Source organism: Molothrus ater, chromosome 4 (assembly GCF_012460135.2).
Source record: "Molothrus ater isolate BHLD 08-10-18 breed brown headed cowbird chromosome 4, BPBGC_Mater_1.1, whole genome shotgun sequence".
Lineage (NCBI taxonomy): Eukaryota > Metazoa > Chordata > Aves > Passeriformes > Icteridae > Molothrus > Molothrus ater.
Window position 1 is genome coordinate 62,313,464 of NC_050481.2, and position 14,502 is coordinate 62,327,965.

General features: G+C 45.6%; 1 protein-coding gene across 1 annotated transcript in view; it reads left to right on the plus strand.

Annotated features, from left to right (window-relative positions):
• The first annotated feature begins 4,386 nt into the window (after window positions 1-4,386).
• The window catches only part of CPZ (carboxypeptidase Z), a 34,557-nt gene continuing 24,441 nt past the window's right edge, over window positions 4,387-14,502 (plus strand). The window contains exon 1 of the mRNA XM_036382244.2: window positions 4,387-4,493. Coding sequence (XP_036238137.1) covers window positions 4,406-4,493 — 88 coding nt within the window. The 5' untranslated portion in view covers window positions 4,387-4,405. The remainder of the gene's footprint in view (window positions 4,494-14,502) is intronic.

Consider the following 14,502-nt stretch of genomic DNA (forward strand, 5'->3'; position numbering starts at 1 on the left):
TGATTTACTCCCTGTCTGTCCTGAGACCAGTTCCTCTTCTCTGCCCTGTTTTTCAGAAACTGAAACAGGGAGGAAAAAAAACCAAAAATAAACAAAACCCACAGAATGCAATTGGCTGCCTCTGTGCAATTAAAATATCTCCTGGATTAATTTAAACCGCTGTAAAGTCCTGAAACCACAGCTGCTGACTTTGTGCTGGAGCAGATGTGATGTGCTGCCAAACACTTTCTGCCAGCTTCACTAGCACCTAGTAAGGGAGAGAATAACAAGCCATGAAGTAGCATTTTCATCTGGTCTCTGTTTGTCCTTCTGAAAAGTTATCTAGACAACACTGCTTCTGTTTAATGTTCAACCTCCTCTCAACAGAGTCAAAATAAAAAAGAAACAGGTAATGAAAGCCTGTCTAAATCTAAGATATTCCTCTGCTAAATTTATCTTACAAGAATAAGAATCATGAGAATGCAAGCAAGTTAAATGTACTGTATTTAATCCCACTTTGAGTACCTGCCAAGGACATAAACCATTTTTGGTATTTAGTCCAGTCTGAGGATTTCTGGATTGCTGCTGTACTGTGGACTGCAGGCTAACAGAAAGGTCAGATCAGGAAAACACAGTCAGCAACAGCAGCTAGTGAAATTATCAACCTTTATTGATTGCAGTGATTCAAATGCAAATGATGGAACCCCGGTGTTGTTGTTACATCTGCTTAACAGTCTGGGATTCACTGGTTCATTTTTAAGATTCTTTTAGAATTGGGGTGAAAATAGTATATTTAACCCTAAGTCAGAACTTGTTTTCAACTTCCTAAGATGAGAAGATTTACTAAACACAGCAAAGAAAACAGAGAGGTCAAGAAATCCCTCTATTCCCAACCATCCCTGTCCTAGGTGCTTTTAATGCTTTTAGGTTTGGTCATGCAGCTGTGCAATTCCTGCTAGTCCCACAACAAAAATATGAGAAGGGCAAATGATATACACAAACTGCTTACAATGGGCAGAAAAAAACCCACACAAGTTAGAAATGCTGGAAGGCTGGAAATATTGTATAAGTGGTAAGAACAGTATCTGAACTACTGCTCCCCTCAGAAAGGTGCAGGTCTACAGGGGAACCTAGTGGTGACAAACATGCCAAACCTTCACAGAAAGACACACTGGGATCAAATCCCTTGGAAAGGAAGAAAAGAACAGGCAATCTAAGCTAAAAGTGAAATATCCCTTCCAAACCTTCTGTTTTCTGTACCTTAGGGCATGAAAGCATGAAAAAAATTATAGATGGTGGTGACAAACTGATAAATTTACTTTGTTTTTAATTACCTGAATGTCATTCTTAGGCCCCATCTATCCTACTTATGCTCTAAATTTTTTATCCTGGTATCAAATAGACACCCTGATTGAATGTCAATAGTCTCTGAAAGCTGAAGAACAAAGAAGCTTGGAGCTTGCCAGCTACTGACAGCTTTATTTAGTTGATGCAGTGGAGCTTGTGAAGGATGTGACGTTTCTGGTGTCATCCAGGCAATGGGGACATGTGCAAGTTCATACCACAAATGAGGGTGAGTCCCACAGTGGCAAGCACACACACATGACTCCAGACAAGCTGGTTTGCCACCAGCACTCACATAAGTGCACAGAGCCCAGTCCTGCTGTCCCTCTGTGGCTGCTCAGTTTGGAGGCTCACTGGTGAAAGCACAAATGCTCCCACTGGCTTCACAGGCAGGCTCACACTCACAGACTCCTCAAACATCAGCACAAGCTCTCAGGTCATGTCTGCACCCTGGGCCCTTTACCCAGCCACTGAACACACCTCGAGTCTTTTCAGATGAGTCCTTTCCTACTTGCCTGCTAATCCAGACTGAAGTTTGCTGGCAACCTACACATGGACACAGGATTGTGTTCACTTGGGAAATATAAACCCTCCTGGTCTCTCCAGAGGCTGACACCTAGATCTTGCAGCTTACACCTCAGTCTCTCAGCTTGCTGGCATTTTGACCATTCAGCTTGCATACCTAGGTCAGAGAGGGAGATTGCATAGTAGGAGAAAAAAAAAGTTAAGGATTGAATATGAAATAGACTGGATTTCAGTGATCAGGCCCAGGACTCAGACAAGTGTACAGCCCCACAGCCAACCTGCATGCAGCCATGCCTTTTAATCTCCTCCTCTGATTTTCCTGCTCTTGGCCTCCCTGATCCACCTTTTACTCCTTCCCACCATAAGTTTTACATGGTCTGAATTCACTTCTAATATCCAATAATAATGACACTGACCACATTTTAAAACACATGGTCCCAAAGTACGTGGCATCTACATTGGCAATGGTGACTGAAGTGCAGTGGAGGTGAGAAATCACTCACAAGGACGTAGTGCCTATGCTGGAGGGTAGCAAACAGAGAAAATACAGGCAGGAAAACATGCCAACAAAAAAGAAGTGAAAAGCTGACAGGACTATAGATAGTACGGGATTAGTTCTGCAGCAGAGTTCACCACCACAAGCATTGGGATGCATGTGACAGGATCTCCCCTCACACTCCCCCTCCCCTCACACTCTCAAGGGCTGCAGAAAACTGCAGTACAGGCATGAACATTTCCAAGGGCTGATGGTTGGCTTGTTTGTAGGTATAACCTCTGCTGCCTTTTGTTGTTGTAAAAAATTGAGCCATATCCCTTTTAGTTCTGAGCAGCTTCTTTTTCCCCTTTAACACAAAATGCACAGGCTGGGCACACAGCAAGCCTCAGGCTTTAACACACCCTCAGCTGTACCTGAGCACATCAGGTACAAGTGTGGCAGACTGGTACTCAGAGCAGCCAGTTGTTGGGGAACTAGGCAGAAGGTAAAGTATTCCTTCCCTTGGAGGCCACACTTCCAGTGCTTTCTTGTTTTTTGTTTTTTTTGTTTTTTGGTTTTTTTTTCCCTTGAGGGTCCAGCCATACTGCTGTGTGATCAGGACAAAAAATAAGGCAGGTAAATAGTATTCTTGTCCTTGGAAGTGTGTTCTTTAAACCCTGATAGGCTTTGGTACTGTTTAGTCAGTTTAGACAGGGCAGACTCTGCAGTCTCCAGATCTAGAGGGAAATCATGAAGATAAAAAGCCAACCTGCCTTGCCGAGCCTGGAAGCAGAGGACATACTTGACTGCTGAGCTTCTCAATGCATCCCTTTCAAATGAGATGAGACATCAATTACTTTTTGAGACACACACAGCATTCTCCTGCCCTGTCAGCCTCTTTAGTGGTTTCCCTATGGGGGGTTCATTTGATTACATTATCATACAGCACCATAACTCCCTACTGATCTCCAACACTGAGCAGCAGGAGCCAGCATGCTCTGCCTGCAAGGACAAATTCTCTGCTCTTCTGTATAAGCAGGTATATGTTCTCAAAGGAACACGCACTGCCTGAAAAAGATAGGATGCTTTGGTCTGTTTAGGTCTAGATTTTTGAGGAAAAAAATCCCTTTTTTCTGTGATATGGGATGTTTTCTGATGTGTAGGTAAGAAATGAGGAATTTCCATCTTAATTAAGGTACGCTTCTCCACCATACCTGTTGCACAGAAGTTAAAACATACAATACATATTTCTTTAAAATATACTGAAAAAACCCCACAAAAACCAACCAAACAAGAAAATTAAAAGGTCAATTTACTATCAACCTAATGTAGATTTACTGTCCAGTTTAAACCTTATAATGCTGTCCTGGAATCTCTTCTAGTCGTTTGTGAAGTTATTATTTTTTTAAGAATAGACAGAAAACACTGGAATCCCTCCAGACAACTCGATCTTAAGTAAAATGCCCAGGAGGAGCATGCAGAGGGGGATCCTGGTGGCTGTTCTGTGTGTTCCCATTCTCTATGTGCTGGAAGGATGCAGCTCAGAGTCCTTTCACTGTCATGTTTGTTCTAAACTTGCAGTTAAGTATGTGATGAAATACCACAGTTTGAGGAGAGTTGCTTTCAGTTGTTTGCTTTTTCGTCTCTTCCCCCTGCTCTCTCCAGACAGTTCTCTTGGCTTCAGAGAGACACACATTCATGAATGTCCCTTGTCCTTTCGGAAAAGTGTTGCATGAAGATCAAAGGGACCCAGGGGGGCACAACCCTGCAGGATCCCCCCTTTGCTCAAACTGTTTATGGAATTGTAAACCAGCCTGCAGGAGGGAGACGGTCTGGAGGCAGAGGGGAGGGGGAGCTCATTCCTCCTCCCTCTGTGTCTCAAAGCCTTTTGCTTTCCAAGCTGAAATGCAGCTGAAATCTGACGCCTGGACTGCACACACTGTGAGACGTGGGCATGCCCTTGCAGTGCACTGATTTCCTCTGCAGCTCCGAGAGCCAGAGCCGCACTGAGGCTCGGCAGAGGAGTCACTCCATCAGGCACTGAGTGCCACATCACTGTGCTGCTGTGCAAGGGGCTCCAGCATGGTCCTGAGGCTCCTGCTCCTCCTCGCTGGGCTGCTTAGAGCCACCAAGCCAGCACCCCGCTGTGAAACCGGCCAGGAGACCCTAGGTAAGACTAACCACCCCTAAAGTCCTCCTTCTTCTCTTCTGCCTTCTCCTGGATATATGTAAAGAGTTCCAGCTCCAAGGGGAGGGAGATAGGAGCTGTCACTCTCCCCTAGAGATGAGGGGGATCAACTCTTTGGAAATCTGCATACTGCTGGCGGTGAAACTGGGAAGCATGGATGAGAAGGTGGGAAGTGGGTGGCTGTGGAACAGAAAAACAAGGCTGTGATGTCAAGGCTGATAAAGATTCGTCATCACTGTCTTTAGGCTGTCACAGAGGTGTCTTTCTGTCAATCTGTGTAGCTCCCAGTTGTAAGGACCCCCCTCACTCTTATGGGGAATGTAGAAGGTTCACCTCATCTCTGGCCTTGCCTTCTAGGAATGTGGTAGTCAGATTGCAAGAAGGTGACCTTTTGACCCCCTGTATGCTTTTCTGCTTAAGGAAAAAAAATGCTTTTCCTTACATTTAGCTTTAGGTCATTTATTTCAAGTCCAAAGTATGAGATTTATTAGGATCTGACAGCTGTAGGGTGTGTTTTAGCTTGCTATAAGCAATATGGAATTTGTTTGAGTTGATAGGCTGGAAAAGCAGATTTATCCTTTAGAATAAAGGTTAAACACGAACATGCTGCTAAATTAATTGAAAGTTTTGATTCAGTAACAACTTGGCTAATAAAATATATTAACAGTGCCTTTTAAAAATACATGTTTTTTATCAAGTGTGCTTAATTATGTGGGGACAGTGGAGGACATGAATTTCAGTGTAGTGACAAGGTCTATTCCAGGAAAACTATTTTCAGAGACTCTAAACTCAAAATGAGTCAGAAAAATATTTATTTTATGGGATTACAGGAAGAGATAAGGTAACCTGAAACTGACCTTAATGCTACTCAAGGAAATTCAACTGTATTTCAGTGCTTAAATATAAGCCATAGACTGTCACTGGCATTGAACTGCTGTACAGTACAGTCCATGTGCCATGTACTGCATATAATTTGAGAGTGCTGTTCCCATGAACATCAAAGTGAGGTCTACCACAGCCTAAAGGGATTTTATTTTTGGATAAAGCTGCACAAAGAGAAGAGTTGTAGACTATTTACAGCCAATTACAGGAAGAGGCTGTGTGGTTTGCAGCATGACCTTTCTCTGTGAGGTATGATTATGCTCCAGTTCCAGCTGATCAGGGTCTTGCCATGGAATATTAATCCCAGCAACCACAAATGTATGGATCATTGAGGGGTGATTCTGAGAGTGTTCTGTGTGTGTTGGCAGCTGTGGTGCCTTTAGGGCAGGGCTTGCAGAAAGGCAGCTGAAAATGCTGCTGGAGGGATGGCTAGAGGAAGCGAAATAGAGCTGTCAATGGCACCACATTGTGTGCCATGGAGGGGACACACTGCCTACTGCAGGGCTGTTGGGTCAGACAATAAAGAGGCAGCTTGGACATTGAGAAACCTGACAGATTTCTCCAGGGTCTTTCTTTTCTAAAGGGGGGGATAAGATCATGTCAGGCCACATGAAAAGAAAGGGGCCTGCATTGATACACATGTTCACAAATGGACCTTGCAGGGGTCTCCGCTCAGCATTCAGGGCATAGGCTGTATCTTCAGCTGTAGCAGTGGGATTTTCTCTCCTGTTTTGGGATCCATTGTGTAGGTCTTGCTGTATCCCAGTGGGCAGACCTGTAGTGCCCTCTAAGAGGAGACCAGCCTGGAGCTGCTCTTGCAGGAAAGAGCAGCAGGAGCCAGTACAACTGTCTGACTCCCAGCAAGGCTGAAGTTGCTTTCTGCAGGCTTCCTGGTGGTATTTGTTCTGCAGTGACTCATTTTGCTTTTTTTTTTCTTTATAAGAAGCCAAAATGGAACATGATTTACAATACCAAGATCCTTTGAAAATGCTTTGTGCTTTTCTGTTAAGAAAAATAAGGAAATGATTACTGTCATCCAGCTCCACAATATGACAGAGGCATCATACACTGTGTGGTGAGCTTTTTAGTCAGCATTTGGGAGCTGTGGCACTGAGAGAGGCCAGATGCCTTCTCCATGGCTGTGTCCTGTATTCCTGGGCAGTCAGTAAGCTCTGTCTCTCTCAGATGAGATGCTATGAGGTCCCATTGTCAGACCCTTATGAGTTTAACCAGCTTCTTAGCCTATAGTTTGGGTGAGAAAAATACAGTTTAGCATGGAAATGGCCAAACATTTTCAGAGGGAGCTAATAAAACAGGTTCCTCTTTATCCAAGTTGTGCATCTCTGCTACTGACTGATGTAGTCCAGTGGTAATTAGTTAAATGAAGTGCTTTATAAATATTGACAACAAAACTAAAAACCCACAGAGGCAGACTGAAGTGATATATCTTCAAATAGGTGACTTTCCTGGCAGCTAGGGACAACTCTACAATTGTGATGCCACTGAGGTCAGGCTGAGGCTTTATAATAGAATGATAGAATGGTTTGGGTTGGATGGGACCTTAAAAGTCATCTCGCTCCAGCCCCCCTGCCTTGAACAGAGACATCTCCCACTAGATCAGATTGCTCCAGCCCTCATCCAGCCTGGCCTTGAACACTTCCAGAATGGGGCAAAACAGCGAAAAACCCTTTATCCATAGTGATGCTAAAAGCAGCAATTCCTTTCCGTTCCTGTTACTTGTATTCAGGGAGCGCTTTTCTGTGGAATTCCAGGGGTACAGGGGTGTTGCAGTGGGGTTGCGAAGCCCCGGCTCTCAGAGGGTGTGCGGGGAGCCCAACCCGGTTCGGCCCCGGCCCCGGGCTGGGCCCCGCCGCCGCCTGTGGTGCCCCCGTGCGGCCCCTGCTCGGCCCGTCCGCACGGCTGAGGCGGCACCGGCCGGGCCCGCCTCAGGGCCAGCGGGGCTGCCCGACCCTTCTGCCGCCCGCCGGGGCCTTTTGCCGCCCGCCCGGGCCTTCTGCCGCCCGCCCGACCCTTCTGCCGCCCGCCCGCGCCTTCTGCCGCCCGCCCGGGCCTTCTGCCGCCCGCCGGGGCCTTCTGCCGCCCGCCCGGGCCTTCTGCCGCCCGCCCGCGCCTTCTGCCGCCCGCCCGCGCCTTCTGCCGCCCGCCAGGGCCTTCTGCCGCCCTCCCCCGCCCTGCCCCAGCGCCTGAAGGGTGTTCGGGCAGGGGCACAGCCTGGCAGATGGAGCCATGGAATTGCTACTGGAAACGGCCGCTGTGATCCTCGAGTTAAACCATGAGCCCAGCACTGCCAGGTTCAGCGCCACACCAGGTCCCTGGGCAGCACATTTACACATCTTCTAAATCCTTCCAGGGATGCTGACTCAACCAGTCCCCTGGGCAGCCTGCTACAAAGATTGACGACCTTTCTGTGAAGAAATCTTTCCTAATATCCAACTTAAACTTCCCCTAGAGCAACATGAGGCTGTTTCCTCCCATCCTTTCACTTGTTACCTGGGAGGAGACTGACCCCAGCCTCACTACAACCCCTCTCCAGGCAGTTGTAGAGAAGGAGAAGGTCCCCCTGAGCCTCCTACTCTCCTGTCCAGAGGAGTGGCGCTGTTTAACCTGAAGCTGTGGAGGTAGGAGAGCAGCCAGAGTGCTCTCTCAGCCAGTGTGACAGGTTGGTACACCTGTCACTTGTGGGTCTCCTCCTCTTCCAAACACCTTGTTGTTTTCATCATTTTGGCTTTCTCCTGAGACAGACATTGTCCCATCCTGAGGATCTCTGGCCTCTTCTAGCCAGTGGACATGAGAGAGTGGGGAGGTACAAGGAAGAGAGATGAGGAGGGAGAAACCACCAGGGCAGGGAGCAGGGGACAATTACAGTATATATTCTGGAGCCCAGGACAGATTTTGTGCCACTGGCTCTTCTCTGAGCTATAACACTAAATAAGACTGACAGAAAAAGTGTGTTCACATAGAGATGTTATACCTTTCCTCTCTTCTTTGCAGCTCCAAACTCCGCAATGTGCCACAGCTTTTGCTAAGCAAAAGGCAAAAAAAATGGGGAAGTTATTTCCTCCTATGACCTTCACACTGGCCCCAGTCCATGAGACCTGAGCAAATTCGTTCACCTGCTGTGGATGTTTCTCATGTTGGTTTCCTGCTGAAACCTGTGCACACACAGAGGCAGAGCCTCTCCAGCTGCTGCTGCTCCTGTGCTTGCACTGAGTGACCTGGCAGTGGGCTGGGGTCTTCCCCCTGCCCCGGTGGGGTGGTCCCTTATCCTGCTGTGGCTGGCACTGGCAGGTGCTGACATGGAGCATGGCCACAGGACTGTGCTGCCACGTGTGGGAAAGCCCAGGCTGCAGGAATCTCACTGGCTGGACCTGAGATGGATGTGTCCAAGTTGTGTCAAAACAAAAAAATGCACAACTAGCATCTGCATCATGCTCACTCACAAGATGAGAAATTCCTGCTCTTTGTGAAGCCAGTTGTCATCACTGAATCATGTGAGCTCTGCTGAATTCCTGCCAGTGGCTCTAGGATTTCTACACAATTATTATTTTAGCAACACTGGCCTTCAGCTCCTTTTAACATAGGAAATGGGATCAGAAACAGACACTTATGAGGGAAAAGTTTATATTGAAAATAAAATACACAGGTATCTCCTTATACTGCTGAAATGATTTATACATGATTTTAATCTGAAGGCAAAGTTTTCTTCAGAATACTTGTACAGACATCTTTAAAGTGTGGGGGTGTGCATACATAGTCAAAACTTGAACAAAACCCCACTGCTCTTAGTCACAGCTAGGCTTTTAGCAAGACTTAATAACACTAATGGTTGATCTCCTATAACATTTCTAGACAATACCTCTCCCTTCACACAGTCACAGTGTTTGAGGATGCTCGCTGGCTGACAGCTGCCATGGTCCCCTTTGGGCTGCTGGTGCCTTGTGAGAGCCAATCCCTTCTGAAGCCTGGGCCAAATGCTGGATGAATGTCATGTGTTATTGCCTGATGCAGGGCTGGGCATGGAGGTACCATCAGAAGTTACCTATCATGTTGTGAGCATGGTGTTTGAGGCTGGTGGGCCACGTCCTGGTCTCTTTGCTGGGCTTTTATGACCCAGGGCTTTTATCACTGCTGAATCCTCACAGCTAGATGCATCTGTCACAGATCAGTGGAATTTAGGACTTGAGGTTACTTTGTCCACTTAAAAAATAAAGCTGAAATTTCAATCCCTTAATTTATACTCTTGTAACTCCACTGATATAATTGACACCCAATTTTTAGGGTTATAATAGGATACATTTATCTAAGAGACAATACGATATTAAAGCACAGATTTAAGTCAAGGTTGTTAAATTAACTGTCAATCTTTTGTAACATAAAAGTACCACATTTGGTTAAAACTCTACTTACAGAAGAATCAAATGTGGTGTTAATTATAATAGTCCTCATACTTCTAAACTAAAGAAAAGACAGAGTTGATCTAGGGGGATGGATTCACTGTTTAAAGAGGATGGGATGATATTCTGGCAAATGTTTTGGAAAGATTGTGGCAGAAAAGATAAAGCCCTCAATTTTTCAGACATGATCCTTTGTCCCATGGCATTCAACAGAGTTGGGCTTGCTTAAAGGAAAGCTTTTAACTGTGGTAGGTTGTTGGCCAAAGCACTTGGAGAGTACTGCATCCTTAAACCATGGGAACTGAGCTGTAAGGAGTGCATGGTCACAAAGTAAAGCTATGGGGGCATCACAGACCCAGATTACCTGATTGATAGGTGTTTTCATCCTTCACCAGGCAACCTGGCAAAAAAAAAAATGATCCTTTAGGTGATAGTTGTAGAGAATTCCTGACCTATTCCACTTTCTTACCCCAGCTGATTTTAATGCCTCATCCCCCAGATTTGAGCTTTTTTCCTCTTCCTTCACTGACCAGACCCTGAGAGATGATTTCCCTGTGTCTCCAGACCATCCTGGTGCACAGGAAATCCTTGTTCAGCAGCAGCCCTGTCACATGTGAAGCTGACTAAACCTTCAACCAATTTGGCAACTGCTGGCCCACTTTGTTGTCATCACCTTTGTTGCATTTTGTTCTCCCAGTGGGTAATTTTTCCCTTGCAACTTGGAAAATATCTCAACTGAGGTCAGAAAAAGGCATTTAGTAGGTTTTGGTTAGGGAACTGTGTTTATATTCAGGATTTTCAACTCCTGAAGGACTCCTTGGAGCAGCACTTACCAGCCAGAGACACAGCTGGGGTGATATCAGAGTCACTAGAGGCACCGAGGCAGTGGTGGAGACAGACAGACAGATAGAAATACTCTTCATCAGTTCTTTTAGGCACCACCTACAACTGCAGACATGTTTAAGTTACATCTGAACTAGAAACAAGGGTGCCCACTAAGGCTGTCTTTGTGCCCTTGCCATGTGGCAGGTCTTGGTGTGCATCTGCACAGATTTTGACCTGTGGTCTGCAGGCTGTGACCTTACATCACCCATGGAAAAGCTGCAGCACCTTCTCACTGGCTCCAGAGCAGTCCTGAGAGAGAAACAATCCCAAAAGAGCTGATTGCAGTGTCATTGCAGTGTCAGCTGTGGGCACACCTTCAGTAATTCAATAAAAATGGATGTTTAACCAAATGCCAGGCAGCAGGTGGGTTAGAAAGGAGGGTGATAGGCAATGAACACTGGCTTGGATCTTCCTGCTGTGATCTTGCTCTGCAAAATAAAGGCAGAGGAGGCATTAATCTCTTTCAGGTGCTTTCAGGCTTCTTCAAATGAGGGAGCAGGGTTAAAGGAGGGCTGCACAGAGCTCTTAGGTACTGCTTCTCCCTGTTTTGAACACATCCCTCCCCCAGGCAGTTACTGCAATTACTGGAGGGTTAATAACATCTATTCAGTCCTCTTCTCACAAAACATTTGATGTATTCAGAAAATAGAGTGAACCACGTGGCTGCTTATTTCAAGCACTCCTCTCTCCTCCAGCTTTCCTGGAATTTCTTCTCTGTGGCTGGGAATCTTCCCCACTTCTGCCTCTGCATGTGTGCCTTGGGTGTGTGGCTGCCCTTTCTTCTGGGCTTTCTGCTCAATCATTTTCCCCCTGCCTGAGCTGCTCAGCTCTCTCATTACTCTGCCCCTAGTCCCCTTACATCTCCACTTCTTCCACACCCTTCTCCTGATGTTTCTGATCCATTTAAGTGTTATATAATGGATCTTGTCCTGCCCTTGGTCTTTTTGCTGTAGCTAGGAGCTGCTCTGGAAGGTTATGCTTTGCCATTTGAGTGCTTTTCCCGTGTTTGTATCTTTCTACTGATACTAAGTTTTGTCTCTTTAGTGAAAAAGGCAAAATATCACTGAAAGACTGACTTGAACCATGTGAAACAGCCAGGAGAGTAATAGTAATGTGATAAGGAACTGAACTGCTTTGTTTGGAAGTGTAAAGTGGAGGCGTTCACTATAAACAGACTAAAATGAATACATATGTTCTTCTAGTTTATAAAAGATTTATAAGAAGTCCAGAAAGCTGTGAGGGTGTATGCTGGTCTTTGCAATATAAATTATCTGATCTATTTTGATCTGTACTGACCAACACCCCCCCCCCCCACCCATCTGCCTCACTGGATGACTTAGATATTTCAGATTAAAACTTGCCCTTGGGCTTATTCCAGATCATCAATTGCACAAGTCTCCTGTTGGCTTTGCTCTTGAAAAGGCAACTGGCCAGCCCATGGTACTAGAAGTAGCTGTTGAGCTCTGTTGTCTGGGTTAGGGTTAATCACAGCAGCTTTCTTCCTTTGGTGCTGAGTCATCAAGGGGAAAAAATGTAAGCTTGGCAGTAAAATATGTATGTGCTGCATTGTAGATTTTCAAGCTTGCCTTTGCAAATTAAAACCAGAAGCGTATTTTATAGAGAGAGCTCAGAAAGCTTGAAATGGCTTTTCTCCTCTTCAATAAGCTATTTTATCCATAATCTTAAATAGAAGCTGTGCTACTGAAAGGACTTTTGTAGCTCTAGTGGAATAGTTAGAGTACAAAAATAAACATAAAAAATTGAAAAGGCTGTTCTGGGTCAGGAAGAAAAAGGTCCCTCTGTACCAACCTGTCGGTGGATGGGACTTTGAGAGGAGGTGACACTGTCTTCCTTTGAGCCCAGGGAAACCTTTACACAAAAAAATTGAAAAATTTTGGATTCTTTCAAGCACAGAAGAAGCAGCAATTGAAGCCTGCCAAGTGAATTGGGAAACCTGAGAAACTCTTTGTATATCAGCCCCTGTCATTTCTCTTATGAAAATGAAGAAAGGAGTGGCTGAACTCTTCTGGCATTGCCAGAGCTTAGAGAAAATGAGCTGTCATGGGCAGGGATGGGGATTTTCTGGTGATTTCTCTGTGCAGACCCAGGCCAGTGGGTGCAAGGTTGCAGGAACAGATCGTACAGCTGCAGCCTGGAGCTGGCCTTGGGAGCTTCCTGCTGCTGGCTCTCCAGGCAGGCAGGCTCTGGCCCAGCTACGTGTATCCACACTTATTTATGTAAGCACACATTCTGCAGAATTATCCTTGGCCCCTGCAGAGCTGCACCCTCCAAAACATATGTAAGCATTGGTGTTAGGAAACACTGGGAAGGTCCAAACACCACATCAGCACACATATTTAAGGCTGGCTATAAAGCAAGGTTTGGTATAAACCAGACCTTTTCTCTCTTGATTTATGTATACTGACTCCTGATGACCTGCAATCTCAAGCTGTTTCAGTCCTGGGTGTTTATATATATACATGGGTCATGTTTATATGTATACATGGGTCATACAGCAGCTTGCATGATGGGGAGAGGTGGCCAGAAGAATGGCCACCTCTCCCCATCATGGAGATGGGGATGTCTTTAATAAGGAGAGACAGAGAGAAAATGCCACAGTATGCTGCAATAGTGTGAGGCTTAAATCTAATTTTAGCTTAGATCTAGATGTAGGTTTAGATCCATGTCACTATAGGACACGAAACAAAACTACGCGGACACTGGAATCTCCAAAGTAAAAAGAAGGACGTTTAATTTCTGACTCCAGCATTTATAGATTTTCAAAAGTGACAGTGGCTTGGAGGATGACAGTGCCACCTCTCCAATGACACTGGACAAACCATCAGTCCATCAAATTTCTCCTTCTCCAGAAAAGATTGCAAAACAATAATTATTTAGAGAAAAGTGTATGAGAAAGTTCATTACAAGAACATCAGAAAGCTTAGAAGAACTTAGAAGAACAGGGTGACAGATCCAGGTTTAGGATCCAGCAGCAAGGAGCTGCTTTTGCTAATCAGTGAGTGAGTCTTGGTAGCTTTGAGTTTGTAAGGGGGATCCTGGATCACAGGTAGTGGAAAAGCTTTACCCACTAAGCAGAGGTGTTGCAGAATTACCTCTGCTTATTACATACTGAGATGAATGATTTCAGTTGCAATGGAAAAGATTTATATGGATTTGGTACCTCATCTAAAAAATAGATTTATCCTCTTCAGTCAGCATCTTTGTTAATGAGCACTGGCCATGTTGCTTAATAGATTTCCTCTCCCTATATAGATATAATAAAAATATCAAAGTGTGGATGACATGTAGCACAGTCTGAAACCAGAGCTGTCTTTCCCTTTCCTGTGCTACCATCTCCTCCTGTTCACAAAAGGAGCCAGTCCTCAGGTGAACCCTGGGACAGCATATCAGTGGAATTTCACATCTCTTCCATCAGCTATCCATTGCTTCCTGATGCCTCTCCTGGCCAGCTGGGCAGAAAGAGGCATCAGCTGAAGGCAGTAAGTCTGCTGCTGCTTGGGGAGCTGGGGCAGGCAGAGGCAGCACCACCTCCAGACCCTGCCTGCTGCATTTTCCCTTTGGTTTCCTCTGCTTGCTCCTGTGTGTTGCCAGAACACCTTTTTGCCCCAGCTGAATAGGCAGAATTCTGAGATGCATTGAGAACAGGGCTATGCCACATCTCAAACTGACTGATGGCTAATAGCACTCCTGCACAGTCAAAGTATTTGGGGAGACTGTGTGTGCCTCAGTTTCATTATTTGATCATTGCAGGTCAGAGACAGAAACTAACAGGACATTTGTAGGTTGGT